Genomic DNA, 27,212 nt, shown 5'->3' on the forward strand with positions numbered 1-27,212 from the left:
GGTGTTTGTGGTGGTTTTCCATCCTGTGCTTCTTGGTTTGAATATGCAGGTTGGTTTTAGAGTAGGGGAGATGAGTTGGTGTTGAGCTACGTTCTGGTCCTGATCTGCTTTGATTGTCCACTTGCCCACAGCCTTATTCTCACAGTGACTTTTGCAAGTGTCACTGTAAAGATACATTTTTGTCCCGCGTCTGAGGAAACAGATATATTTTGCTGTTTTACTCAGCAACATGGAAATAAAGCACTGCAATTGTGTGTTTCAATGGGTCATGCTGAGAAGCACAACAGGAGGTTTATGTTCATGTGCATGTAGGAGGGATTCTTGTAAATGCTGTGTACTGCTGAAAGGATTGATCAGCACATCACTACTGTGGCAGTGGTGTGCAAGGATCATTGTAAAGCTACAACCAAGGTGGTTTTTTTTATCATTTAATTTCACTTTTCCACGCAGGTCAGTGACCCAGTGGCAGCAGAGTTCAGTCTAAATACTCAAATGTTTCTGCTGTCCAAAAAGGAGCTTTGGATATCTGATGGATCAATGGGATTTGGAGAAGGAGCTGATGTAGCCTTTACCAAAGGTAAAAAGTCAATTGTATGTTCAGTATATTATGAAAGCTGAAACAGAACCACTTTTAACCAAAGCTATATAAATATTTTACTAGTTTTATAACCCCTATATGGTCTATGTATTTGCACTGCAGAGAAGTAAAATATGGAAGCACTAAAATGTGATGCAATTTAATGTAATTGAAACAGGCTTTGGTTCTGTTTATGGACTCTGAGAGGAAAAGCATTGCAGAGGTAGGTGCAGAATTCAGGTGTGTGTATCTGAAACTGCAGTTCTGAAAGCTCTTGCACGGTTACTGCATAGTCACATATTCCCCTCACTCTGGTTGTTTTGCTTTGAACCTGCCCACGCTAGAACCTTTTTCCCTCATTTTAAGGGAGCTAGGTATTTTCAGAGCTTAGATTATTCTAGTCAGAAATGCAGGAGTTGAGTCCTTGTACACCTGAGGCTCCTTGACTTGGTCCTGCAGCTGTTCTCAATTGCAGATGGGATGCAGAATAAACTGCACCTGATTTCAGCCAAGTGGCTCAGACTCATTCTTGATATTTTTATTTATTTTTTTTTGTGGAGTTCTGGCCCAGGGCAGGTGCTCTCACACATTGTACTCGCTCACTCACTGGAGTCATTATCTGGTTCCAGGGAGACTCCTGGTAATGGCAGTTTTGGACCAGAAATAATTTTAGCTTTAACTGGTCCCTTATTTAAATTACGAGTCTGGAACTCAAATGCCTTGTTAAGAGCTTTATTTTGCTTGAAATAATGCTGTCAGGCTGGATAGTTTCTTGTACATGAATATGGGTTGCCCTCTAGTGAAAAGAAGGGAAAAGCTTGCTGAAAAAAGAGCTGCACTCTAAGAACCACAACTTGTAACAGAAAATAAGACTAAAGCCCATGACAAATTAGTAGTAACAGCCATGGGACATCCTTTCTTCACATGCAAAGGGAAATAACGCCTAAAGCTAGATAACTCCTGTCCTGAGAATTTTTAACAGAGGTTTGATAATAACTTGATTGAATAATTTTAAATTGGCTGGTATGATGCAAACTGTGTTAACCTGCTGCACTAGGATCTGAAATCTATGGCCGAGTTATGGTGGATCCAGTTCAGAATCTGGGTGACTCCTTCAGCTGCAGCATCGAGAAGGTCTTCCTGTGCACTGGTGCCGACGGGTACGTGCCCAAGTACAGCCCAGGCGACCAGGAGTACGGCTGCCTGGCTGACTCGCCCTCCCTCCTCTACAGATTCAAGATCCTGGTACGTACAGAGTTAGGGTAGCAGGCATTTTTAGATCCCTGGTTTCCATCCCAGTCTGGAAATACTAAACTTCCTTCCTTTAGGATAAAGCTCAACCCGAGACACAAGCGCGAGCCTTTGGGAACCTGGAGTTCCACGCTACGTTAGCAGCTGATCACGCAGATGCTTTTCCTCTAGTAAAACAGCCTGGCTCTGATGGTTTCAGCCTGTCATCTGCTCCACTCTTCCAGGTAAGTTGACTGGTTAAGTGTATCACAGGGATTCTGTCTTGCTAAAAGTTGGGGTGAAGAAGAGAGCATGCAGGTCATCGTGGGCACTGTGTTAATCAGCAACAGCCTTTGAAAACACATTTATTTTGTTTCCCTTTTCCCTAACAGCGCAGAAACGATGAGAGAGCTGCTTTCTAACCCCCAGCTCCCCCTCTGCAGCCTCGCTGTTGTTGCAGACGGGTACTCCTGTGACCAGGAGGAGAAGTCACTGGTTTGGCTTACCATGGGGGCCTTTTTATGTAGGAGAAAACTAAGAGATTAGACTTTAGTTTCTTGCAACTGGGGTGGGAAAAAAAAATAGAAAAAGGTAATTGGTTTGTACACAATATGAATAAAAAAAAGAGAACTATGCATCCTGCTTTCAGTCACATTAATTCCAGTTCTTGAAGTCTTTTTATTGGTCTCCTGAGGCGGGGGTGATTCTTCCCTAAATTAAGACTAGTGTTTTGTCAGGTTAATGCAGTAGCCTTTCTGCATTAACACGGGAAAGAAATAGGCTCTCTTAGAACAAAGTTTATCTGACCTCCTTCAGCTGTCTGCATTAAGAAGAGAGTAATCCTATCTCCGAGTGCCTGTTTCTGCCGTTGACTTTAATTAGACGTATTTGGCAGCAAACTTGGGACATCTGTCTGGATGAATCTGATGCTTGGTGTTTTCCAGTTTATAGTAATGAGGGGCTCGTTTGCTTTTGTTTATGTGGTTGGTTATTGTTCTGTGGTGTCTTTTTTTGAGGTGGCAGCTGGCCGAGAGTGGTACATTCACACCATTTACACGGTGCGATCGAAGGAGAGCGCCCACAGGCACAACGGCAAAAGGAGCCTGGACTACCACCACGTGCTGTCCTCTGCTGAGGGAAGAGTTAGCACCACGGCCTTTCAACGCAGCAGAAGAGCCAACCCAGACACCCCGACCTTCACGCAAGACATTGGAGCAGGTAAAAACAGGGGCACGAATATTCAGCATATTGCACTTGACCGTTCCGACAGAGCCGGCGTCATCCAGAAGGACGTGGTCCCGGCTGGCGCGCCCCATCACAGCCCAGGGCTGGAAGTCACCAGTGGGGACTCTGGAAGCAGTGTTGTACCCGTCACCGGGGGCTTGGCAGGGCTGCTCTTCCTCATCTGCACGGTGGTGGTAACTCAGGTGTTGTTGAAGCAGAGGAAAAGCCAAGTGCCTGGCAGCCCCTCCCGCAGCAGCGCCGCTGCCACCACCCCACACAGCAGCAGCGACAGCTCCGAAGTGTAGCCAACATCTCGGGTGCTTGTCTTTTAATGTGTCATTTTACCAAAAAGCAGACTCCTCAGTCGGGCTCTTGGCTGACTCCTTTGCACAGACCATTGGCTCTTCTGGTTCTAATGCTGGCCCAGTTACTTGTAATGGGCAGCTATTTCTGACAGGGTTGGTGTACAGGGCTCACGTGTGAGTGACTTGTTTATAGAATTGAAGCCAGTACTCCATGAGTAGGAGTTGGTGCTATTTTCTTTTTTCTTAAAAAACCCCTACTTTTTCTTTAATGTTTTGAATATATGCAGGTGTAAATGTGCCTTTTATCCACTGTGAAAGGCTGGTGCTTAGAAGGATGTTGGTTTTGATTACATGTAATGGTGTCTAGCTTTTGTGTAACTGCCTTTGGGGTTGTTTTTTTTTTTTTTTGGTTGTGGTTTTGGGGTTGGTTTTTGAAATAATTATTGCTGGGGAAGGAAGAAGGCAGACATATAATAGTGTCTAGCTTTTGTGCAACTGGCTTTGGGGTTGGTTTTTGGGTTGTTTTTTTTAAATAATTATTGCTGGGGAAGGAAGAAGGCATTAATATTAGAATGGAAGCTAAGTAATAGATGATAGTGTATCTTTAAATGGGTGATACCAGCAGTTTTGTCTCAGATTTTAATGTGGACCTCGGATGTACGGGCAGCGGTGGGAGACTCACGCAGGTAAGGCTGTAATTGCAATTATCTGTAAGGAGAGCATTACATCAATGCAAATTAGAACCATATTGTAAAGCCCCCACTAGATAAATAGTGTGTTAATGCTTAGGTGCTGGCATTAAGTGCTTTCAAACACGCTTTAAAAGTTTCTGGTACTTCAGAACAATACTAACGACTGCGTTCCTGTATTGTACAGTAATTGCCCAGCTTCCTTTGCTTGATACAGACATTATAGCATAAAAATACAGGCAGATACTTCTAAAAGGTAGCTCATTTTGCCAGATGGCACTGGGAGAACACACTTTTATCATCTAGAGTAAATACTTTGCTTTGTTTTTTTTACTTTAATTTGAAAAGAAATGAAGTTTCTCTAAGTAGTAGGATGCCATGTGGGAGATTAAGGTTTAGCCCCTTTCACTTTCTGCACACTCACACTTGAGTGTGAGAGAACTGTTGCCACAAATAAAGTGCTGCTCAGCCTTTTCATAAATCTTTTCCTTCTGCTTCCTCTAAAGGATTTTATTTAGGATAGTTGTGAACAAGCGAACATGGCTTATTGTGGTTTGGGGTTTTGATGGTGTTTGGTTTGGGTGTTTTTTTGTGAAAAGGGATGCTTTTAAAGGGAAGGTACACTAAGGAAGGGTACGCTAAGTGTAAGTAGTGAGACTTCTAGGGCTGCCACCATAATTCAACCTGTAGTGCTGTGGCCTGGCTGTTCACTCTGCTGTACATACCATGGTCCTTTGACTTTCTGAAGAGCAAAGTACTGTTACTCATCCTGGCCTTTCCACTAATGTCAAAGAACTGAGCATGTTTGTGTAGTAAAATTAAGTTCAATAAAAAGGTAAGGTGAGAGCCACAGAATTTCCAGAAATGGGATTTGACTGGTGGTGGCTTGTAAGCAGAAACTTCTATTTCTTCTTAAATTCTATTCTATTATTATTATTATGATTCTATTGATAATAATGGAAGAAGTGTTCACAACAGCCTAAGATGAAAAAAAAAAACAACTGGGGGATGACGAAACAAATACATATTCAAGTGGAAACATTAATGAAAAAAGTCACATGAAGCGTTATTAATAAATGAAGACTATTTATTACTTCAAGTGTTAATGGTAAAAAAAATTCAGCACAGCTGTTGCATTTAAAAAAGTGAAACTACATTAAGTACTATGTTTCTAGTTCAGTAAACAGATGAACCCGATGTCCTTTAATGACATAATAGTTGAGCATTATACAGTACATCTTATGAAGACCCGTAAATTAAAGAACTACTTTTTAAATTTAGTGATTACAAAAATTCTGCATTCACAGCTTTAGCTTCTTTTTTCTTCCACGACCATCAGGAGTCCCATCCATTTTGCGCTTCTGTGCCTGAAAGGTAAGTTTTTCAGTAAGTTATTGTGATACAGGAAGTTTGGATTCAAGCAATGCATTTCAAGTCAAAGCAGATGGAGATGATCTACACTCTAGCAGCTTTAAAATGTCATAAATTGCCAATGTTGTAATAAAGCAAATATGCATATCCTCCTCAGGATAGCCATTGCTTTGTATTCTTCCAATTCTGGAAAAGTACTGTTTCATAGAGGTAAAAAGTGTATAGAAGCAAAGTGTATAGAACATTCCCAACAGGGAGAGCGAGGGCAGAGCAGAGTCTGCACAGGAACCTGTACAATCCTCCAAATGGAAGGATTGGTCTGTGTCACCTGTGTATCCCACAGTGGTAAACACATAATTTCTTTAGGGATAAAAATCAATCAAAAGGCAAAAAAAATCTCTTTTTATTTTACCAAGGTAAACCTATACCATGTACCAAGAACATAATAAGCTTAGCTGCTCCCAAGCACGTGAGCTACGATTTAGAACCTAAACTTATTTTCTGTTATTTGACATCCACAACTGCACTAGCTGAATGTAAGCAGCTCTTAACATTGCCTTTTAGATTTTTTCTTTTTAAATAACTATCACGTGTCCTAGACAATTAGAAAAGCACCCTGTCTTCAAATGAGCTTTTCCACAGAAATGATGTTTTCAATCTTACCGAAGATGGTTTTGGTCCACGTTTCTTCTTTTCTGCCTTTTCCTTTTCTTCCAGTTCCATGTTTTCTCTTTCAATCAGGGTAATTAAAGTATTGCATCTCCTTTGTAGCTCCTAAATGGCACAATATATTCAGTCACTACATCAGGCAGCCACTCAATGTAAAAATCATATTAGAAATGCCTCTAGGTAAGTTTTTTGCTGTATGTTGGCAGAGCAAAAAAGGAATTACATGGTTTTTGGTAGTTACTGGCTGGCTTCACAGGAATGGATGTCATTGTGGGTGTTTGCTTTTTAAAACATGTTTGTATTTAACTCCAATTTGTATTGATTTTGAATTAGACTTAGAATTTGAATTGACTTAGAATTTTGAGTTTCTCCTCCCTTAAGACTTTTTACTGCATTTGCCATCCACTACAGTTGCTGTAAAGTCTATAAAAATGTAATGTATTGTTGGGATGCGCAGAAGCTATTTAATTAGCTGGTGTGTAACTGTTGGCAGAGGCATTGAGGAGCAAACCAGAGGAATACATACCATTGCAGTTCTGGACTTGAGAAACCAGTCAAACCGGAACTGAGGGGAGTTCCGGATGCACTGTCTTAGTTCATCGTAGACATTTTCTTTATCAAATCCCAGCTTGTGGAGCATACAGATCAGAAAGCGATCCTCCTCTTCAGTGTAATTCTTCCCTTTGTTAGTACCATAGGATATTCTTAGCTGGTGGAAAGGGGCTTTGTATCTGCCAATCTAAACAAAACAAGATCATATAAAACTAAGAAATAGTTCAGGATTAGCATGGAACTGTTTTGTATGAAAGCAGTGCATCCCATCAAGACAGGCAGATGAACAATACCAAGTTAAAGAACTAGATCTTTCAGGATTGCTGGTGCTAGAGTCACCACGTGTGAGGAACTGTGGGTTCTAGATGATGCATTTACCTACACCATCTAAACTGGTAAGTCCTGGTTTAGACAACAGACGGCCTTGTCTGTGATCTTCTGATTAGCTGCAGACTTCTGACCTGTCTCTACATTTGAAAATAGCCAAGATCTGCCAGGCATAAAAATGCAATGATCCTTTTTAACATCCAAATCCTCAGGAATGGTCAAAATTAGAGTAACGTGGTATGTGAGACTGTAGCACACAGTCCAGCTGTATTCTGCTTGAGTCAGATGCTGTTCTTCCCCTGACTTCACTAACGTGTCAAACCTGAAGTGGGGGGGAAATTCTGATCCACTGTCTTAATTTACTACAAATCTGTTCATTACCAAACCCTGTTGGTGGAACAGACCAAGACGAACGCCGCCTCTGCTTGGTAAGTCTTCCCTTTTTTAAGTGCCCTAAATATACATACATACATACGTGTGTAGATATATATATATATATATATATAGCATTTTCAGTTACACGGGTCCAGAAGAAACGCTGCTTCTTCAAAAAGCATGTATTTAGTGGGAGCAGTTCTACAGCACCATGAACTGTTTGTCCTATGATAAAGGTGACTGCTACCAACAGCAGGTCAGGCCATGCCTAGAGTCACCGTGGTAGCGCCCAGCTGGGACAGCAGGTCTATAGAATGGAAAAGGTATAGGCAGCAGCTGCTGAGGAGTGTGCAAACGAGGCAAATATTGTGCCCAACATGTCTTCACCCAGGAGTTACTCTGGCTAGACAGACAGTCCCACATCTCACCTCACCAGCACAGGGAAACAAGTGAGAAACACAGCAAAGGTACCTTTGTATCAAGTGCTTTTTTTATGCTGATTCGTCTCTGAATTCTGGCTTCTCCTCTTTCTATCTGAGCCATGATCTTCTCGATGTCTTGGAGTTCATTGCATCTTTCCCAGAACACGGCTAAGAAAAGAACAATTGGTTAGTGCCTTATCAGGTGTTTCAAAAGCTGGGGGGTTTGTACATTAAAATAAAAATAAATAAAAATAAAATAAAAACCAAACTTACTGCTGTATAAAAATAGGCGTGCCTTTACCTGATAAGGAACCTTCCCTTCCCGTATCGTGTGTTGCAGTATTACAGACACTATTTGAAGGGGTCAGATAGAGGAGGCCTCAGTTTAAATGAGGCGCGATACAGGCCAGAAAGGTTTTTGTTAGCCAAGCTGCTTCTCAAAGAAAAAAGCTGCTTAAAATGGAAGCTGATGTAATGGCAATACATTCTTACAGAGGGGAGCGGGAGGGTAACTGAGTGGCCAAAGATAAGAGCAAGTGTCTAAATGACAATTAGGTGTTTAAATAAAAGAGCCTTTTAAAAGAATTTCTCACACCTGTAAGAAATTTGGCCCCAGGAGCTTGCAGCTGCACTACAGTAGAAGACAATTCTGAGACATCAGAGGTAAGTAGCCAAGTGGACTTTAGGTTACAAAAAACCAACAGCCATCATTATATATTCTGACACAAAATGCTTAATGTTTCCCACTCTTGATGGATAAGGATGAGCTAATAAAGGTGTAAAGATTCAAGAGAACTACTGCTTAGTGAATACAAGGAAAAGTAGAACTTCAGCTACGCGTTCTCAGCATTTCCTTTTGCCAAAATGGACAAGAACTGAAGGTAGCACTATGCACTTAGGGTGGATTTAGGATATGTTAAAGTGGGTCAGTAACAGTTTATGCACACATGTTAGTGCAGCTTCAATTATGCAAGGGCTAAACATGGTAAAACCTGGATCAATAGATCCCAAATCCATCAGTACAGTTGAAGAGCTGTGTAAGAAACTCTGAGAGGTAGGACATGACCATGTTCACAGGTGGTTCATACCAGGCAAGCAGCGCTAGAGACAGCCCCACAGAGCTGAGTACCGAGCGAGTTACCTGAATACTCGATGACTTCCTCTGGGGTTTTTCCTTCTACTTCTCGTGCTATATTTTCAATGTCATCACGGCCCCACTTCTCATTAGCTTTGATGAACTGGTTAAAATCTCTCTTGTTCCAGTTAGTGAATCCCTAGATAGCAATCAAAGGGAAAGATGGCACAGAAGTTAAGGATTTGTCTCTCTTCAAATGCGTTTCAACAGATTTCTTTAAAAAAAAGGCCTGTAATACTTCCATCATTCCAACAATATTAAACCTCTGCTTTCTCTGCAGTCTAATCTTAGTATAAAAGCTGTTTTCATATTGTAGTCTCTCCGTTTACATAGTGATTAGCATTGGTTCTCTAAATACCTACTAGTTTTGGATAAAAGAGTCTTCAGCTCGTAAATTAATGCCTCTGACCAATATTCTCTGAAAGAAAGCACGGGATCACTTTTTAAAAAGAAAAAAATCCCTCAAGTGAAGCAATAGTCTCTGTAATGGGTTTGTTTTGTCAAGAAGGCCCATTGAGTGTCTCAGATGCCCTCAGCCACCTTCCAGGGTCACTCTCCATCAGAAGGAGGTCTTGGCTTTTAATTCCCCCCCGCCCCCAAAAATACATTATGAAAATATAATACCCAAATAAGGCATAACAGGCAGCAACCTGTTTTAAATGATTTAAATGTACATGCTACCTAATTATAAACCTGTTCTGCTCATAGCCTCTTTGGGAGACTATCCACTACCAGGCAGTTTAGGAAAACCGGCCATTCACCCCCCAGGATTCACTTCCACATGGGAGTGATGGGTTGGCAGCAGATAGATACGCTTTAAATACTGTGGAAAGCAGCATGCTCTGCTCTGCAGCTGCTCTGCGAGGTCCCACAGCTGAGGAAAGATGTCACAGCCTGCAGTCAACACAAACTTGGAAAGCCAGAGGCTGACACTGGGCTCCTTCTTACTCTTCAGGCTTAAAATACACAGAACACAACCCTGAGTACAGGGATTTGGTGCGTGTTCTTCAAGGGCAGCCAGGCCCACGACAAACTTAATGCTAAACCTGTTTTCAGTTGGAATCAAAATGTGCAGCTGTGTTAATTATAGCACTTGTGACTCAATGACCACAAACTGCTCCTATAACACTGTCAAACACAAAGTGAGTTTCAGCTGACTTCAACCAGTTAAAGATCAACTCTACCTGGGTTAGAAGCTTCTCTTTTTCTTCGAGTTCTTCATCATTAAGAGGTTCAGCCTCATCAATCTTAAGCTGCTCTTCCTTTTGTGCTTGGGCTGCATTTGGCAAATCAGGATTACGAGGTACCTGGAAAGTTTTGCATTTTGTAAAAATTGATTACTTTTTCACAGATAGTCACAGTAAACTGTTGCAAAGCGTGAAGGCTTCAATTACCTTGTACCCAATTGTTTTCCTGTAGTAGAGAATCTCTTTTTCCAGTAGTTCAAACAGGCGTGGAGGGAAGAACTGGAAGTCCTGTACGTTTGGCTGTTTTGGAGGCCGTGGTGCCTGAAATACATACAAAGTTTGTATTATTTGACTCCATTTCACACCCAGAATCTGTTTGCTTGTAAAAACCAATTTAAGTTTATGAGAAAAAAAAAAAAAAATAACACCTTACTGTTACAAAAATGCAGTCTTAACGGGAGAAAAAGAAAAAAAAGACAAAAGGCCACACCGTGGCAGAGACAACTAGAGCCATGATAAATTCTAAAAGTGAAAGACTCCTCCAAAAAGGAGAGAGGGTCTTTGGGCAGGAGGTGGGGGCTGGGGAAGGTGTCACACAAGTATCCCCTTCAACAAAGTTCAGGTGTTGTGAGCAGCAATAAGGAGATATTCCACAGGTAAGGAAAATCCATAGCTGCTTAAATAAAAGTCAAATAGAAACACATTGGTCTCACCCTCCTCATACCTTACAGGTTTCATCCTGCTCTTGGCTTTTTTCTCTCAGAAGTTTGCCTCAAATCCTTTGGACTTTTCTGAATTTAAATTGTCTCCCCAATTTACAAAAGTGAATAAAGCACTTTTCATGAATTTTTCACCTATTTCTTGCTTTCAGCTTTAACCATTTGTTGTGCCCATTTGAACAATTAATTTTCTTAAATTGATCAACTCACCTTGGGTGCTTTTGGCTCACTGACTCGAAGAGCCTCTCTGAAATAAGCATCCACAGCATAATTGGCTTTTCTTTCTCGTTTAGGTGGCTCGATCCACTCAGTAAACGCCATCTATAAAAACAAATCCCACCACCCCAAAAAGTATTAAGACTAATCCTTGCAAAACATTCAGAGCAGCTACAAGTTTTATATAAAACTAGGTTTAAATCTACTTCATTAAATAAGTAATAAAACATATAAGCTATTTTCATGCATTATATTGTATTTTAACCAACACTACTTAAATAATGTGGTTCAATCACACAACTTAGTGCTTTCCTCCAAAAGAAATTTAAACGTTACCTTCTGTTTTTCTCTGTAGTCTTCCCCTTCAAAGTTATAGACGCTGGACTCCGTATCCATTGTGAAGTTCCTAAGGGAGCTTTCACCCATCTTTGAAAGTTTTTCATTCATTTCAGCAGTCTTGGAAGAAGAATAGCAATTTTGAGAGGTACTTCATTATGAAATATCTCATTTACAACAGCAGAAAAACCAAACAATTGACCAATAGGAAAACCCTCAATAATCAAGTTATCATTTAGGGATATACTGTCTATACCATCCAACTGAAGTCTATAGGTAGGCTTCCATTTTTTAAAAAACTTTATCATCTCACCTTCTTTGCACCTCTTTCCAAAATGTGATCAATGTCTTCATCTGTAATCTCACTCTCCTTTGAGGCAAACACGTGCGTTGCTCCGTGTCTAATCATTTGCAGCATCTCATCCTTCCCAAGTTTGTTCAGGTTTTGATCCACCAGTCTTCCTGGAGACAAAAGCGTTGGAGATAGCAACTGACTAAAGAGCTTACAAAATGGAGGGAGCAATACGTGATTTGTCTCTGCCTTACATTCCTAAATTAAAACTATGTCCTTTTCTCTCAGTAAAGGAAATTCCAAATGAAGTGGGGCTGGGGGGGGGGGGAGGAAGAGGGAAAAAAAAACCAAATCCAGCAAAATGTACTCAGGGACCACATACGTTTGCTTTATGATCCATTAATTGTGTTCTACAAACATCATTTTGGATGTGAGGTCTTCCAGATAAGCTTTGTTATTCTGCATTTTCACGATTTCCAGGCTAAGCCTTATTAAATCCTATTTTTCATAACTACAGTTACCAATCCAATCAAGTCAACCAAGAAGGTGACACTGTCATCGCTTCTCCCCATCTAATAAACAAGGCAAGGTATTAATTTCTCCAGTTCAAAGGAGGAGTGCTTAAAAAATTAAAAAAGAATAAAAATAAATAAAATTTCAAGCAGAGCAGGCCTTTGCACTCCATGCTCAGAGTTCAGGTGAGGCAAAAGCAACATTCCCATTAATTCTTATTAGTTGATTTCCCCACAGTTTACAAGTTTTAAAAAAACAGAAGATAATCATATGATATATACAAATTGCCTTCATCCACTTGCCTTGCTGAATGACTATGGAATCCAGCCGCAGTTTCATCTCCGCACGTTCCACGATTCTTTCTTCCACTGTATTGTCTGTGATGAACCTGAACACGCGGACGGTCTTGGTTTGGCCAATTCTGTGTGCTCGATCCTGGGAGGGAAAAAAACAAAAAAAATTAACGAAAAAATTCAGTACTTTGTTTCTAGTGTGACTATATAATTAGTCTTCAATTTTTATTAGTTTCTACATACTAATTTACAAAACAGAATAGCACAGGTTAGTTAAATCCTTATAGACAGGACTGACTGCCCAATGTCATGCCTAAAAGTAGTGTGTGTTTGGGGTTCTGACCTTATGTAACCTTCTGTAAAATCAAAGTACTTCAGAAATTATCTCTGTACTGACCAAAAGCTACCTGTATCAAAATTACTCAGTTGTGCCATGAATATTTGAAGAAAAACACAATGCACCACCTCGCCTGACTGGGAAATCGTTAACCCCTGTGGGAATTAGTATCCTGACCATACACCTTTAGTGTTACCTGGAACTATCTCGCTTTAGCTTCCAGATAGAGAGTCCATCCTTCTTTTGAACTAATTTTTGCTAGACCTGTATTGTAACTGAAATAATTAAAAATACATTTCCAAGATTTGTCTCTTAAAGGCCTCGTTTTTTTCAAAAACCACTAGTAGTTTTAAAATAGCTTTACTTTCTTATGTGGTCAGTTGTGTTCTTAACACTGCTCCTGATGTTACGGGTGTGTGCAGATGTACTTCAAAAAAAAATAAAGATGGTTGCTAAAAGGAGGTTGCTCACTCACTACCACCATAAAAGCAAGTTTTGAAGTGTTCAATTCAGCTTTTCTTTGTCTTATTTCCAAGGTATCAGAACACAGTGTAAACACATTCACCTCCACTCCCCACAGAAGTAAAACCTTATAGTTTTGTGATTAACACATAGCATGCTGGATCTTTTATCTTTTTAAAAAGAAAAAAAATAGGCTATTCTCATTAAATACTGCTAAGAGTATTTAATGTAGCACGCACTCATTAACTGTAGCATGCACTCAACATCTACTACTGCATAAATCATTGCATATCCCAAATGTGACTAAAGGTTGCACATACTGGAATTGAAGATCAGTTTTTAAAGTGCTACATCTGTCCTAAATCAAGAAAAATACCAATTTATTTTGGAAATACTGTATCATGCCACATACATACGCATTTCTAGGGAGGTTCTCTGAGAAAAAGATGGAAACCAACACGCAATTGCCAGCTGGACTCTTACCATAGCCTGGAGATCTACTTGTGGGTTCCAGTCTGAATCGTACAGGATCACAACATCAGCAGTAGCCAAATTGATTCCAAGGCCTCCTGCCCGTGTACTCAACATGAACACAAACTTTGAGCTACCAGGTTCATTATATGCATTAATAGACGCCTAAATAAATAAAAGGAACATATTAGTTGAACCAAATGTTTCACAAGTACTATTTTTACTTATGTGAAATATTTAAAATGTCAAATACCTGTCTCTCATCGTGTGGTGTTTGTCCATCCAGTCTACAGTACTCGTAATTTCGCCACATACAATAATCTTCCAAGATGTCCAGGACTCTGGTCATCTGACTGAAGATTAAGACTCTTGAACCTGTTTGGGTAGAAAGGTATGTATAAAAACATCAAGGAGTACAAAGCATGACATTTTGAAGTATTTGGTTTGGATTTAAGATAGCTAGAAATAAAGTATGTTGTTCTTAAAGACTTGTCAGTTTACTTACCTGCCAAGAGCAACCTCCAAAAACTGTAAATGTACAGTAATTTATGCACATACACACAACCATTTCCAACCTACTTGAGACATTTAATTAAAATATAGAGTATTACAAAGCTTCCACTTCCCCCGATATTCTCCTAGTGTGATTTGTTTGTCCTTTGGCCTCAAGGTCTAATACTGATCCCTCCTTTGTTTAGCGACTGAGTTTTACAGTAACATATTCCAGTGTTGTGTCCCCTCTATCAAATAAATAACTTTAAAACTACCGAGTGTTCCCCCACATTTGGTCACCTTAAAGAATTCACTGAAAAAAAATCAGGTGCTCCTCAACATCACATCCAGCAAGACCAACATTTCACAAAGGCTCTGACTTTAAGCCTATGTGAAGACTTTGAATCTGAAATGGTATTTCATGCCAAATCAAAGGAGTGGCTGAAACACCACATGATTATGTTTCAAACAGCTAATAATGCTAAGAAAGAAAAATTTAAGCCCAGACCAAGTGATGTTTCTCTGGTCTCAATTTAGCTGGAACAAAAAAACACCCAAATAGAAACAACCCAAACAAATCGAAACACCTCACCATTTATTATTATTGATGAAGGCACGAAGGCACTTCACAGATTGTTTTTGTATCAACTATTTACAATACAGCGCTTGACAAGCTGGTATCATGCTAGAAACCAGCAATAATCCTGGCTGAAGTGTGCTGGTTTTTGCTCTGGATGCGTGGAGACGTTAATTAGCACTGACTTTCATTTTTATCCTTGAGCCAACCAACTCCCAAACACCCCCAAGGAAATGCCTACCTTGTTCTTTCAACTTGGGCAGCAGTTTGTCCAACACCACCATTTTGCCGCTGTTGGTGACCAGATGCATGTCTGTTGTGTACGGGGGACCAGGTTCTGCTCCATCGAAGAGATAGGGGTGGTTGCAGCATTTTCGCAGCTGCATGAGGATGTTCAACAGCCTCATTTTGTCCAGCTTGCCAGCTGAATTCAGTATATCTATATCCTTCATTAAGATTCGTGTATACCTACATCAAGGAAAGAAAAAACTTTTGTAACTAACTCTAAAACAAAGCTGGCCTTTCTTTAAATGATCAGTACAGTCAAAAGCTCCCCCTCCCCCTCATTCAATCAGGTAACTCTCCCTGATACACATGGGTTTGTCATCACAAAAGCATCACAGGGGAATGTACACGAGTTGGGAGGACACCGGAAGGAATTAAGTTCCACACAATAATCAAGTCACAAGCAGCACGTTCATTCTGAGCCTTAACCACAGCCAGCAATACATGAATTACCATTCTCGTTGCATTTTGCTGAGACCCACGTAAATTTTAACCTCCTTTTTTGGAGGCAAGCTTTTCTCTACATCAGCCTTAATGCGACGCAGAAGGAATGGTCGTAGCACCTGAAAGAGATGGCATCATTAAACGTTAATTGGGAAACACTGAACAGGTGAACAGACAAAAGCAGTGCAGATACCCTCTGTCATAAATGCTCAAACACCAGATCATCTGAAAAAGCATCTGTACGGACAGGTTATTATACATGGGAATATACATGTGCTGTCTTTGAAAGACTCAAAAATTAGGCCAAAAAATCATCTTTCATTTAGTTCTATGGCCCCTGATTCTTTTTTAATTTTGCTGGACTGAAATATTTATAGTCTCTTCATAGCCAAGATTTTTAATGTAAGTATTTCAGAACCCTGAAAGCCACAACTATCAACCCTTCTCCCCCTCCAAACCAATTTATTTTTCAAGAAACAGATCTTCTTCTAAGCTTCACAAACCTATTCTGCAAGTCTACCATAGTTCCTGGAATAAGCTATTTTACCCTAATATTCTGTCACAGGAAACTTTGGAAGAATTATTTAGAGCCTAACTTAGGTAAAAGTAACACACATACAAAAAGCAGAAAGTCTTACCATATGGAGACGTTCCACCAACTTTTGATCCCCGAGACAGTTGTTTGTATCAAACCATGAATCAAAGTCCTGTATCAATAAAATAATTGGTACGTAAGAGGTTTCCTTTCAAGGTGCAATGTCATTACAATGGTGAATAAACAAAACCCAATTGATTCTCCTAGGTAGGCAGTAAGTAAAAGAACAAATTACCCTCTTTGGTCTATTTTTATGGCAAGCTGTATAGCACAGCATATTCCCAAAAAAACCCCAAAACCTCTATACCATTGGAAGGAGGGGAAAAAAACCCCCACTCAATCAATATATGAGTCCTTTTGGAAAAATTCCATCTGTAAGAAGCATCCTACTGCAGCATTTGATGAAAAAATGAAAAGGAAAAAATAAAATTTTGGTGTAATGCACCAAAAAGCTTCCATTTCTACAGACCTTACACTCCCAGTGCATCGAACAGTGAAGCACATGCTTCAGTTTGTGAAGCCTATTCCTCATTATGTAGTATCTCCCAACTCACAGCAAAGAACTCTTAGATAAACAATAATTTAACTTAAATATATTAACAATATTAGTTGGTTTAGCCATCAGAATGTTTAAATCTCTTTTGAAATGCAGTAGAGATCATTTACACATTGTGATTTTAAATAACTCTTACATCTGCTAAACTCACAACAGCCCTTCAAAATGGCCAAGCTGAGAAAAGTAGTCTACCCGACTATACCTCACAATTCTGGAAATGCTTCTAACTGTCAATCTGTCATTACCCGTAACTAACTCCTAACTACACATATTCAGGCCTATTTTCACATTTGGAAAACCACAAAAGTTTATTTGATTAGCAGAAACGAAGACTTACTTCAGATGAGTTAAAGACATCTGGCAAAAGGAAGTTCAGAAGCGCCCAGAGTTCGTGTAAGTTGTTCTGAAGTGGCGTTCCAGTTAACAGCAGTCGATTCGTCGTCTTGAATTCCCTCACAATTTCTGATAACTGAAGGACGTGGAGACATAAGCAGATATAAAAATATTACTAGTCCCCACACCACCACCTCATCACCCTCACAAATCTCTTTTTTTCAATTAAAGTATAAATTACCTTTGATTTTTCGTTTTTAATCCTGTGGGCTTCATCTATGACTAGGTATCTCCAGTTAAACTTTTTGAATACTGACTTCTCTTTGATAAGCATTTCATAGGACGTTACGCAGACATCCCATTCTCCAGGCAACAGCACGTCTCTGACAAAGGCAGCCTAGACAACAAGGCAACAGACAGTCACTGGAGGCTTTGTCAGATCTTAAACAAAAAGAACACACTACTGCTGTTAAAATTTTTAAACAGTGTTGCTAATAAAGTCGAAAGAAAAAATAAAATTCGTTATTGAGGCAATACAACACACAACCATTGTAAAGCCTGACAATTTTGTCGGTGCTGAAGCTGCCTAAAACCATCAGGGTAGAGCAAGAGGAAGGATTTCAGCTCTAACTTCTGGCTTTGGAAACTGTGACACACATGAGGTTTACAATAGCTGAACTATAAGATCAAAACTCAAAATTAATTTTCTCCAGGTTTGCTTTGGGTATTTTTTTAAGTTTTAAGTTTAGAAAACGGTAGGTTTTGAATACTTATTTGGCCAACTGAACGATTTCTAGAACACTGACATCCTAAAACCAGACACAGTAATTAGTCAGAATTCAAAATACAGATACATAAATGTCAAGAACTTAACTCATATAAGTTTTGGATTCAAAAAAGATGCACTAAAAAAAAAAAAAATAATCACAAGACATCAGGCCTGTACCAATGACCTCCAGAACTACTTAAAGTTTCATCAATATTTATATATTTTCTAACCCAACAAAGTAAAAATAGAGCTAGATGCCCTTAAAAAATATCTGCTCATGAAAGCAGAAGTTTAATGGCACCAGTAAGAACTCTTCCTTCCATAAATAAATGGGTAACTCCAGTTGATAAATCTAAAGAGGCGCCACCATATTCTGTGTTTTTTAATTTTTCTTTGCTGTGCTGAAAAAACCCCAAACTAGCAAAGAACTGACACTTAAGTAATAAAGAGAAAATGATTGAAATAGTAAGGCCATAAAAGGCTGAACAGTGTTTTCTTTTAATTGACAAAATTCAAGCCGACTAAGATCCATTTGCGTAACACTTAACAACCCACCCACCTTGCCCCGTCCAACATTAAACTGACAAAGTGACACCTCATAATCCTCTTAAGAACTGCTCTTGCAGCCACTACGCTGTACTGTACTACACAGAGCAGAAAACACATTACTTTTTCACAGATTTATACATTCACACAAATGACAGCACTTCATGTGAAATATTTCATTTTCCTATTTCAAGATTTACTGGGTTTTGTTTGTCTAACGGTGAATTGTCACCACCAAAGGAGAGAGAAAACCTTTGGTCAAGAAATGCTGAGTGTAAAGTGATGAAGCAATAGCTGGGCAACACACGTGAATTCTAAGCTGGTTCTGTTTTAAGGAGGTAGCACTTGCTGGTCTTATTGTTTAATCATTACAAATCCAGTAATATCCTTCCTTGTCAGTGAAAGGTAAAGGACAGCAGAATCTCATGCTGGATTTACAGATTAAAAAACCACCACAAGAAAACTTACTCGCTGGTCTTTGTCACCTATCAAACAGACTGCTCGAAGCGTAGGTACCCATCTCTTGAACTCATTCATCCAGTTATGTAGAGTGGACTTGGGAACTAACACCATGTGAGGACCAGGAATATTTCTGTAGTGTTTCATATACCCAAGAAGAGAAATTGTTTGCAGTGTCTTCCCAAGACCCTGTAAGAGATGTTAATGTGTCAGAAAAAAAATATCTCTCAGAAAACACCTTTAAGAAACCCAAGAGCGAGCTCTGAGTACAATTTGGAAGACAGAGCTAGCCTGAACAAATGAGTGAGAGATATTAAAGACAGCACTACTCACAAAAGGCACCAAAATCTTGGTTAGGAAAAGCTTGTACAGCTTCCCGCATTGAATGAAAGAACAGCAGTAAAAATAAAACTTTCAAACCTTGGATTATGAAGTTAGAATTTGGCCTTACAGCTCAAGTAAGACACATTATTAGAAGTGCAAGAAAACATTATTTCATGAACATTTGTATTGTAGACTAAGGTGTACTCAGATTATTTATATAGAGGTCAACAAACTTTACAAACTGGACATATGCATTCTCTTAAACTTGCAATAAAGTGAATAAATTAAGAACTCTGTAAGGAGGCTTTTACAGGCCATGACATGATGTCACTTCTTGTGAGAAGAAAGCCAAACATAAATGGCTGCAAATGTCAAAGAAAAAACAAATACTGAGCTTCTTTAGAAGTACTTAAGTGCTCTGTTCTTTATTCAACAAATATTTGAAACCTTGTGTCTTCAGCATGTAATTTTAATTAAAACAAAACCGAGGAAGAAATGTAAAAAGCCAGATCATTCATATCATTTAAATAATTAAAAAAGATTATGACTCAAACCCATGGGATTTAAAATACCAAAAAAACCATCAGTGCAAGTTATTTTTGCTTCTAAAATTCAAATCTGTGTCTTCAAAAGAATGACATTCCACCTGGTGTAATATGTGGAAAAGTGTTTACAAGCTGTGTGAAAGGCATTAACTAATTCAATAGGATTAAAATTTAAGAATTAATCTAAAAATATTTAATATACAATATTTAAACTCCTCAACTCAAGACAGATTTTGGAATACCACAAATCCAAGGACTTATAAAGTTTCCCAGTCATTTTGTTAAAACAAGACTGCTACACTTAGAACTGTACTCAGAAAAAAATAATTCCTCTGTTCATAAGTACATACATTGAAGAAAATCCTTGACCTATTTCAAAACTAAACATGTTACTAAAAAATAATTTAAGTTCATTAGTCTCTAATTTATCTTAAAGTTTTATTACACAGAAAATAAATTACCAGAAAGTATGAGAAATGTAATATGCTGAAATATAATTAGATTTTTGTTTTTCCTTATCTGCTCCTTATGAAAAACAGATACAACTAAAATCACTTAGAGGACAAAAACATATCTGCTTGTCAAACTACTACAATTTCTTCTGCATTCATCCCTTGTCTTTCAGGGAAAAAGAATAAAAACTGAAGCTACTACAGTCAGTGTAGACTGAAATGACCACAGCCATGATGTGAAAGAAATTTTAGCACAGCTCTCTGGCTACATCTATCTTTGCATCATTTTTCCCAGAAACTCCCCCACTGGTGTAGCTCTTGCTGCTGAGATCGGTCCCACTCGAATCCCGCTGTCTGCATTTCACTCTAACAACAACAGCAATGTTTCCACATTTGTTACTCTTTTCATACATGACACTCCCTTCACAAGGGAGCTTGAGAATACCTGAATAAAATAGCTTCAATTTAGACAAAAAAACTAGAGGACACATCATTCTATAGAACAACTCCTCTCCACCAATTTTTATGTCTCTAAAGGTTGACAGCTTCTCTTTTCGTATGCCTATTTCTAAAACTGCCTGCACAGTTTAGATACCTGTGACACTTTTAACATTAGTGACATAAAACCTACAAGAAAAATAAGATCTGGCAAATTATATATTGCATTTTGTGCTATTAAAAAACCCCATACATATATATAAAAGTGAACTAAAACTGTATTGTATAGCATGTGTTCACAAGTCCCCAGAAACACGGGCTATGTGCATACCATTTCATCTGCCAGGATGCCATTGATGCCATTTTCATACAAAGAGATGAGCCAGTTCAATCCTCGAACCTGATAATCGCGCAGCTTTCCCCATTTAACATCTAAAAGACATGAAAGAACAGACTAAAAGACCTGTAAAAACTTACCAAAGCATTTCACCATCCCTCGCCTGCTGACACTGATTATCTAAGCTACAGAACAAAATATCAAACAGTAAATTTCATGCAGTAAATTCCAAGGATAACATAGATTAGAGAAAACAACATGTTAATTTTGTTTCTGCAAGTTGCTCCTACTGCTTTGTTTTCTGCAAGAACCCAAAATACATAGAAATTCGAACCACCCCCCATAGAAATCACCACCCCCAAATAGGAACACAGTCTAATGTCAGAATAACAGAATACTGAATTCTCTGTTAAATGAACTGGAAACTGTTAGGTACTTTAAATTGTATCATAAGATAGGTTACATATGCAAAATTTGTAAGATGACAGACTTAAAATCAGTTAGCTCTTTCCTAGTAATTAAAGTATAGCTACTATTTCTAAAGGACAAGACCCACTGGACCATCTTTCTAGCCCAACAGAAAATAAACAGTCCCTCACTAATACATCTGTCTCATTAGCCTGGTGCTGTTTTTTTTTTTTTCCTTCTCCTCTTCCCCAGAACTGATTAATTGTTCTTGGGAAGAATGTAAATAATCTTCATTTTAGACAGTATTTTGAAGGAAAAGGATTGGGTGGGGGGGAAGGGGAAGAGGGGGTAAAAACCCAAACCAAAAAGAGGAAACACACATGATGGAGATTCTTCAAATCGAGTGCAGACATTAGTTGTCTTGGAGCTTTCTGTTAAGAGCTCCTCGTCCTCCTCCTGCTCCGTTCTACGATGGCGGTAGCTGAAAACGTGCAAGAAAGTAAGTCAGTTTTGGCTAAACTGTAAAGATGTAAAACCATTCCAAAATTAAATCTAATGTCATTCAGTACAGAACACAAATGCCCAAAGAAGCAAGATTCTTCAAAAGAACTCATGTTTACTGCAATGCTGCTTTTTAACTCTTTAAAGCCACTAGCTTCTTAAGAAGATGACCAAATATTAGAGCAAAGTGACTAGAAAGGGATAAATTGCGAGCATCAGTACTGGCCCTTAACTACAAGACAGGGAACAACGCTGTATTTAAGAGTTCTGGAACACCTGCCAAACACTAGATATGCTTAGCCATGCACACTGCCATGAAGGCAATCCAAATTTCTGGACTTCTGCTTTTCAAGCTGCCTGTAAGGTGCACTGCACTGATGTTCTCTGTGAACTCTTACAACCTATGGCCACAAATGCTCTACTTTTCTTCCCCCGCTTTTTTTTCATGCTGGAATAGTTTTAATCGTGGTAGCGCTTTACCATCAACACAAAATTCTAACTCCTAGAATTCCTCATCGTACAGGTGGGCAGTTGAAAAAAATTCACAACTACACAGCATAAAACACACACCGAAATAGGACAAAAGACTAGCAAGTTTAACTTACGCTTCTAAAGTACAATAAAATCCATAATTACAGTACAAGCTGGCCTACATGACATCACTCACTCGCCAACTGACAGTAAATTCTGTTTCTCATCCTTCTTTATTCGTGGACGTCCAGGCTTCATTTTCAAAGGTGAAGTTGGAGTTTTCTGAGCAGCAGGCTGAATGAAGTGAGCAAACAGCTCAGTCTGCTTCAGCAGATACTCAAATCTGTTTGCTCTGTCTGTTTGCTGTTGACGAGAAAAATTAAGTGCAACAAGTGTGAGATGTTACAGTATGGATTCGCTCAAAAGAAAAAGCTAACAAATGCTTTTTAAGCAATATAGATTCACATCTATTCAATATTCTTACAAAATTGCAAGACAGACCTAGGCTAAGGCTGCAATCTGGCTTTGGCACAAAGACTGCGTGAGTGTCCCTAGACACGGCCAGAATCCCATTAAGAACCATCTCCCACCAAAAACAATAGTCCCACTGCCAGAAATTTACTTAACACGCACGGGATTCTTCAATGAACTCCTTCACCTCGCCAACCTGGCAACAACTATTTTCTGCTGTGCTAGTTTCCTGCCTGCTCAGTGAGATACCCCACCTCACCCTGGCGTCAGATAAGCAAAAGAGCTGGCACGGAAGGCAGTGGAGGGGGCAGAAGAGCCCACAGCCAGAAGCCAGAACACTTATTTCATCAGCAGAGACCTCTTAGATATGCTCAGCCTAACTTGTCTGGCTGCCCCCTTTGATATGGGTCGCTGGTTTTGCTGTGCAGAAAAGATTACAGGAGACAATATTAGCATCTAAAAGGCTCGGTTCCTTTGAGACAGGTTTCATCTGGAACCAACACACCTTCCCGAGGCCACATCAAGACTTCAGAACAGACAATCAAGACAGACAACAGTTCTAAGCTTAACAGCAACCACTCTGACATTCTGCCAGCTGCCACAACATAACCTGCTATTTAGCAACTTGCAGTTACAGGAAGTCAGTTTTCTTACTAAAAAGGAACATATGTTCCAAAGTTCTGCAAGAGCAATGCCAGCTCTGAGAGTGTTCTCCCCTTTAAAGCAAGCAGTTCCTGCACTACGTAACAGCCAGGAAGACAGGGGGTTAGAGAAGAAAGAGACCAAGAAACAGATCTGAATGTACCACAGAAGTCAGACTCACTCTAACTGCAATTTAAACTTGATTGACACAGCTACAATTCACTTCCACTGAATTAAAGTTTTCCTGCCTATTCTTCGTAGGGTTTTTAGGGGTTTTTTGTTTACTTCGCAGCAGTTTCTGAAGTTTAAACTATGTAAGATCTTACTGCTATCCAAATTGTTGACTCTTAAGTATTGTTTCATTGGCTGTACAAAAGGGAAGTAGAAGAGATACAAAGTGCAGTGTAAAAGTTTCCTCGTTCTAAAATTTTAGTGAGGAATCTTCTGCCAGTTTTGGCACTGCACACACATCCTCACAACTCATTTTCATTGCGCTTATGGATATTCCTTTAAGTGACTAAGAAACATCTGTATCTTTTACCCAGGACACAGAGAACATGCTGTACTCTGCAACCTTGAGCTACCCCCTACCAACAGAGAAATTTTTTCTGTTTTCTTTCCCAGTGCATCTTCTGACTACCGGAACAGTAAAATACGTTCTTCCTTATAATTGTGCTTGTCTAGAGACCAGAAGAAACAACTCCAAGTTCACTTCCTTCACTTTGCCAGGAAGTAGCACAAAGAGACACCAGCAGAAGAGAACCGGGTTATTTTCAGTGGCAAGAAGAAACAACACAGGAAGCAGCAAATTATGAGAAACAGTTTCACTTTCCTATGAAGAAATTCCACAAGCAGTCACAGACACTGGAATTATGAACAGGAAGAAAGAAAAATAGGGAAGAACTGAGAAAGAAAATGTGATTAATTGGTAAGGAGTGGATGGCTCCATCTCTTACATTCAGTATATTATAAAAACTAAACAATAAGGAAAATAGTGAGTTTTCTCCTAAGCTGCAAAGCACACCATCACCCATCTTCAAAAGCTCAAATACTCAAACTAGAGCTTCACAATGAACAAATTAAACGTTAGTCAAATCCAACAAAATCACTTTCTTTCTCGACAAAATAAAAAGATTTAAAAGTTGGCCAAGGCTTAGTCAGGGCTTGTCCTGAAGAGCAAACCTTTCCTCAGCCTCCTGTGAATTTTGAAAGGTTTCATTTACTTTCACCCATAAACTTTACTGTTTGAAAAAACCTGCCTATTTTGAAGTTCTCCTACTAAAGCATATTTCAACTGAAAATGAATGCAGTACCTACTCAAATCCATATGCCAAACCCTTCCTTTTACTGCTCCCCTCCCCAAATTGAAATTAATATACTTTTCCTTCAAAGGACTGTTACTCCTGCAGTTCAACAGTAAGTTTGGAATTATTTTCCTGTATTCAACAGTGATATAAAAAAGGTCCTAGACTTCAACTGACTCCATATATTGAGAAAGTAAGGTAGCGGCCATTTAAATACTTATGGATGCTTTCCTAGAGTATCTTCCCATTTCTGACTCAGAAAGTTAATACTAACTCTTCATAATCCCCCTTGCCTACAGGAAGGACAACTCTACAGATAATTTCAAAGGCAACTTGACAACTTTTTATTACATTTTTTTCCCCTAAGACATAAGAATATTTGCCAGTATATCATTCTTCTAAATCTAGAGCACCTCAAAGCTGCTAGGACTACACTTCCTAGAAACAGCAAAACACATTAACAGCTATTCCCATGAATGACTGCAATGGAAATGGAGAAAGGGAGGAGGACCAGTGAACAAAATGCCTTTTTAAAGGAAAAGGGTCTGAGGGGTTTTTTTCTGGATATTTTTTGGTTTCAAGTTACTTAAGTATTTTTTTAATAACTACACAAAGTTTTATAAGTCCCATGAAGAGACTTCAAACAAGCAGAAAACTCAAGTCTATTTTAAGCAACTGCATAAGTACTGAGTAAGTAGCTGTACGCAGTCCCAAACAATACATACCATTTTCTCTTCGTACGTAGGATCTGCTTCCTGGATTTCTTTTTGTTTTCCTGGTGATGCATCATCAAAAGACTCCTGAGATGAAAAAGAATTAGAAATAAATTATTTTCTGAACAAGGGAAGATACTCACGCAAAGGAGAATAAGATTGTTTCAAATTACTATCTATCCACATCAGATGGCACAGCCATCTTTTACTGCTTTTATATAGTCAGCTTTCTATTACTTACTGTAAAATTACCTGGAGATGGATCAAAGATCCCTGCCAGAGGGTGAGGGACAGAGCTAGATCTCTGTAATCCGATTTAGCTTCATCATTAAAGCATCACATCAATATGAATGAGAGAGACAGCTGTGGTCCAGGAGCTCGGCATGCCGCTTGTAGGGTGCTGAGCCAAAACACTCCTAAAGCTGGCTCCGGAGAGCTCTCTGAAAGAACTAGTTCCGGTCCCAAAGCAAGAGTAGTTTCAAATTTTGGTCTTTTTTCCAGATTATCTCAATCCCTCATCATTTGTTATCAAGGGAGCAAGTCTAACCTGGACTGCAGTTTTGTCCTGCAAGCAGAGTGGAAATTTGGACAAACTGCATTTTCCCCTCTATTTAGCTTACTAAATCAACTAATTGTTGTTATGGTACCAATGGTATCACCACTAACATAAAAACACGTTGGCTGGGAGGGGGCACCCCTCCTTCATCCCCTTCCTGTCAAATCCATGACATACTGCCTTCAATTATTCCTCAGATAAAGGCTTTTTTATCCTTGTCTCTCCTGTTATTAGGTTAACTCCTTCCCCATCACCTCCCATATATAATTTAATCTTCTGTTCTTAAAACTAAAAACAATGGCAAGACCCTTCCCTGGTAAACCACTTAAAGGCAATATATTACAAAATAATTCTTGAAAGGGTAAGAAAAAGAAACAAATGAAATGCCTTCAAAATCATTATTAACCATCTGTTTATCTGAGCCACTAAGAACTGGGCTAAATTCAGTCTTTACTGGCAAACGTAGAACAAAGGAACAGGAAAGAAACAACCTGAAACAAAGACAGGCAAAACACGGGATGTTTGTGGGCGGGTGTTTCCTCACAAAACTCTGGCAGGTAAGGCGTGCGGAAACCAAAGAATCCCGCCACAAACCTTTCATTCACCGGTTAAAATAGAAGGGAGCATAAAAAAGTTATGGCTAAACATTTTCTAAACTCATACCCAAATCTGCTTACTCGTTTCCCACTGGAATTAGCCACCACCGGCCTACCACTGAGCACAGGGAGAGGACTGTTTGAACTTCTGTACGAAATTCATGTTTCTCCTGCAGTGCCTAACGCGTGAAAGGCAGAAAGGCAGCAGCAATAAAGATGACACGTGCAATAAAGATGACAAAACCTCAGAGTTTAGCCAGAGAGCAAGAAAAGCGGTCTCCTAGACCATGAGGACTGTGGAGAGGCTATTTCAACTGAAACGTCACTTTATGCAAGGAAATCCCTTCCACACGCAAAAAGGAACTAACTCAGCAAGCCCAGAGAGAGCCCTCGCACACGGGGGTGCCTCAAGAGCACGCCTTTCACAGCCTCCACGCGCTCAGCCCTGGCCCGGAATTGCCCTATTTTTTGCAGGTTCGAGCAGGACTTATTACCCACAGTGCTTTGGCGACTTGCTCATCCCCAAAACATGGCATTTGCAAATTTATTTAGATCAAGTAGGTTGGACTGCGCGGGATGACTCACAGAGTACAAAACACCATCCGGCGCTGAAAGCAGGACCGACCAGTTCCCCTCTTATCGTTAAAGAAACAAGGCTGCGATACTAAAAAAAAAAACCTGCATCTCCAGGCTATC

At 39.4% G+C, this 27,212-nt stretch overlaps 2 protein-coding genes across 2 annotated transcripts in view; one reads left to right on the forward strand and one right to left on the reverse strand.

Moving 5' to 3' along the window:
- The window catches only part of FREM3 (FRAS1 related extracellular matrix 3), an 89,190-nt gene extending 85,512 nt beyond the window's left edge, over positions 1–3,678 (forward strand). The window contains 4 exon segments of the mRNA XM_014949815.1: positions 451–577; positions 1,635–1,822; positions 1,906–2,052; positions 2,824–3,678. Of these exon segments, the coding sequence (XP_014805301.1) occupies positions 451–577; positions 1,635–1,822; positions 1,906–2,052; positions 2,824–3,336 (975 nt within the window). The 3' untranslated portion in view covers positions 3,337–3,678.
- A 1,416-nt stretch (positions 3,679–5,094) lies between these two features.
- SMARCA5 (SWI/SNF related, matrix associated, actin dependent regulator of chromatin, subfamily a, member 5) overlaps positions 5,095–27,212 on the reverse strand; it is a 34,341-nt gene continuing 12,223 nt past the window's right edge. The window contains exons 3-25 of the mRNA XM_014949861.1: positions 25,377–25,451; positions 22,431–22,597; positions 21,643–21,743; positions 20,849–20,949; positions 18,768–18,947; positions 17,226–17,381; positions 16,989–17,120; positions 16,139–16,207; positions 15,510–15,619; positions 15,013–15,239; positions 13,956–14,077; positions 13,715–13,867; positions 12,442–12,574; positions 11,648–11,796; positions 11,335–11,454; positions 10,993–11,103; positions 10,271–10,384; positions 10,061–10,183; positions 8,883–9,015; positions 7,791–7,909; positions 6,592–6,804; positions 6,060–6,170; positions 5,095–5,392 (exon numbers count right to left, since the gene is read on the reverse strand). Coding sequence (XP_014805347.1) covers positions 5,327–5,392; positions 6,060–6,170; positions 6,592–6,804; positions 7,791–7,909; positions 8,883–9,015; positions 10,061–10,183; positions 10,271–10,384; positions 10,993–11,103; positions 11,335–11,454; positions 11,648–11,796; positions 12,442–12,574; positions 13,715–13,867; positions 13,956–14,077; positions 15,013–15,239; positions 15,510–15,619; positions 16,139–16,207; positions 16,989–17,120; positions 17,226–17,381; positions 18,768–18,947; positions 20,849–20,949; positions 21,643–21,743; positions 22,431–22,597; positions 25,377–25,379 — 2,913 coding nt within the window. The 5' untranslated portion in view covers positions 25,380–25,451 and the 3' untranslated portion in view covers positions 5,095–5,326. The remainder of the gene's footprint in view (positions 5,393–6,059; positions 6,171–6,591; positions 6,805–7,790; positions 7,910–8,882; positions 9,016–10,060; positions 10,184–10,270; positions 10,385–10,992; positions 11,104–11,334; positions 11,455–11,647; positions 11,797–12,441; positions 12,575–13,714; positions 13,868–13,955; positions 14,078–15,012; positions 15,240–15,509; positions 15,620–16,138; positions 16,208–16,988; positions 17,121–17,225; positions 17,382–18,767; positions 18,948–20,848; positions 20,950–21,642; positions 21,744–22,430; positions 22,598–25,376; positions 25,452–27,212) is intronic.

Source organism: Calidris pugnax, unplaced genomic scaffold (genome assembly GCF_001431845.1).
Source record: "Calidris pugnax isolate Ruff unplaced genomic scaffold, ASM143184v1 scaffold42, whole genome shotgun sequence".
Classification (NCBI taxonomy): Eukaryota; Metazoa; Chordata; class Aves; order Charadriiformes; family Scolopacidae; genus Calidris; species Calidris pugnax.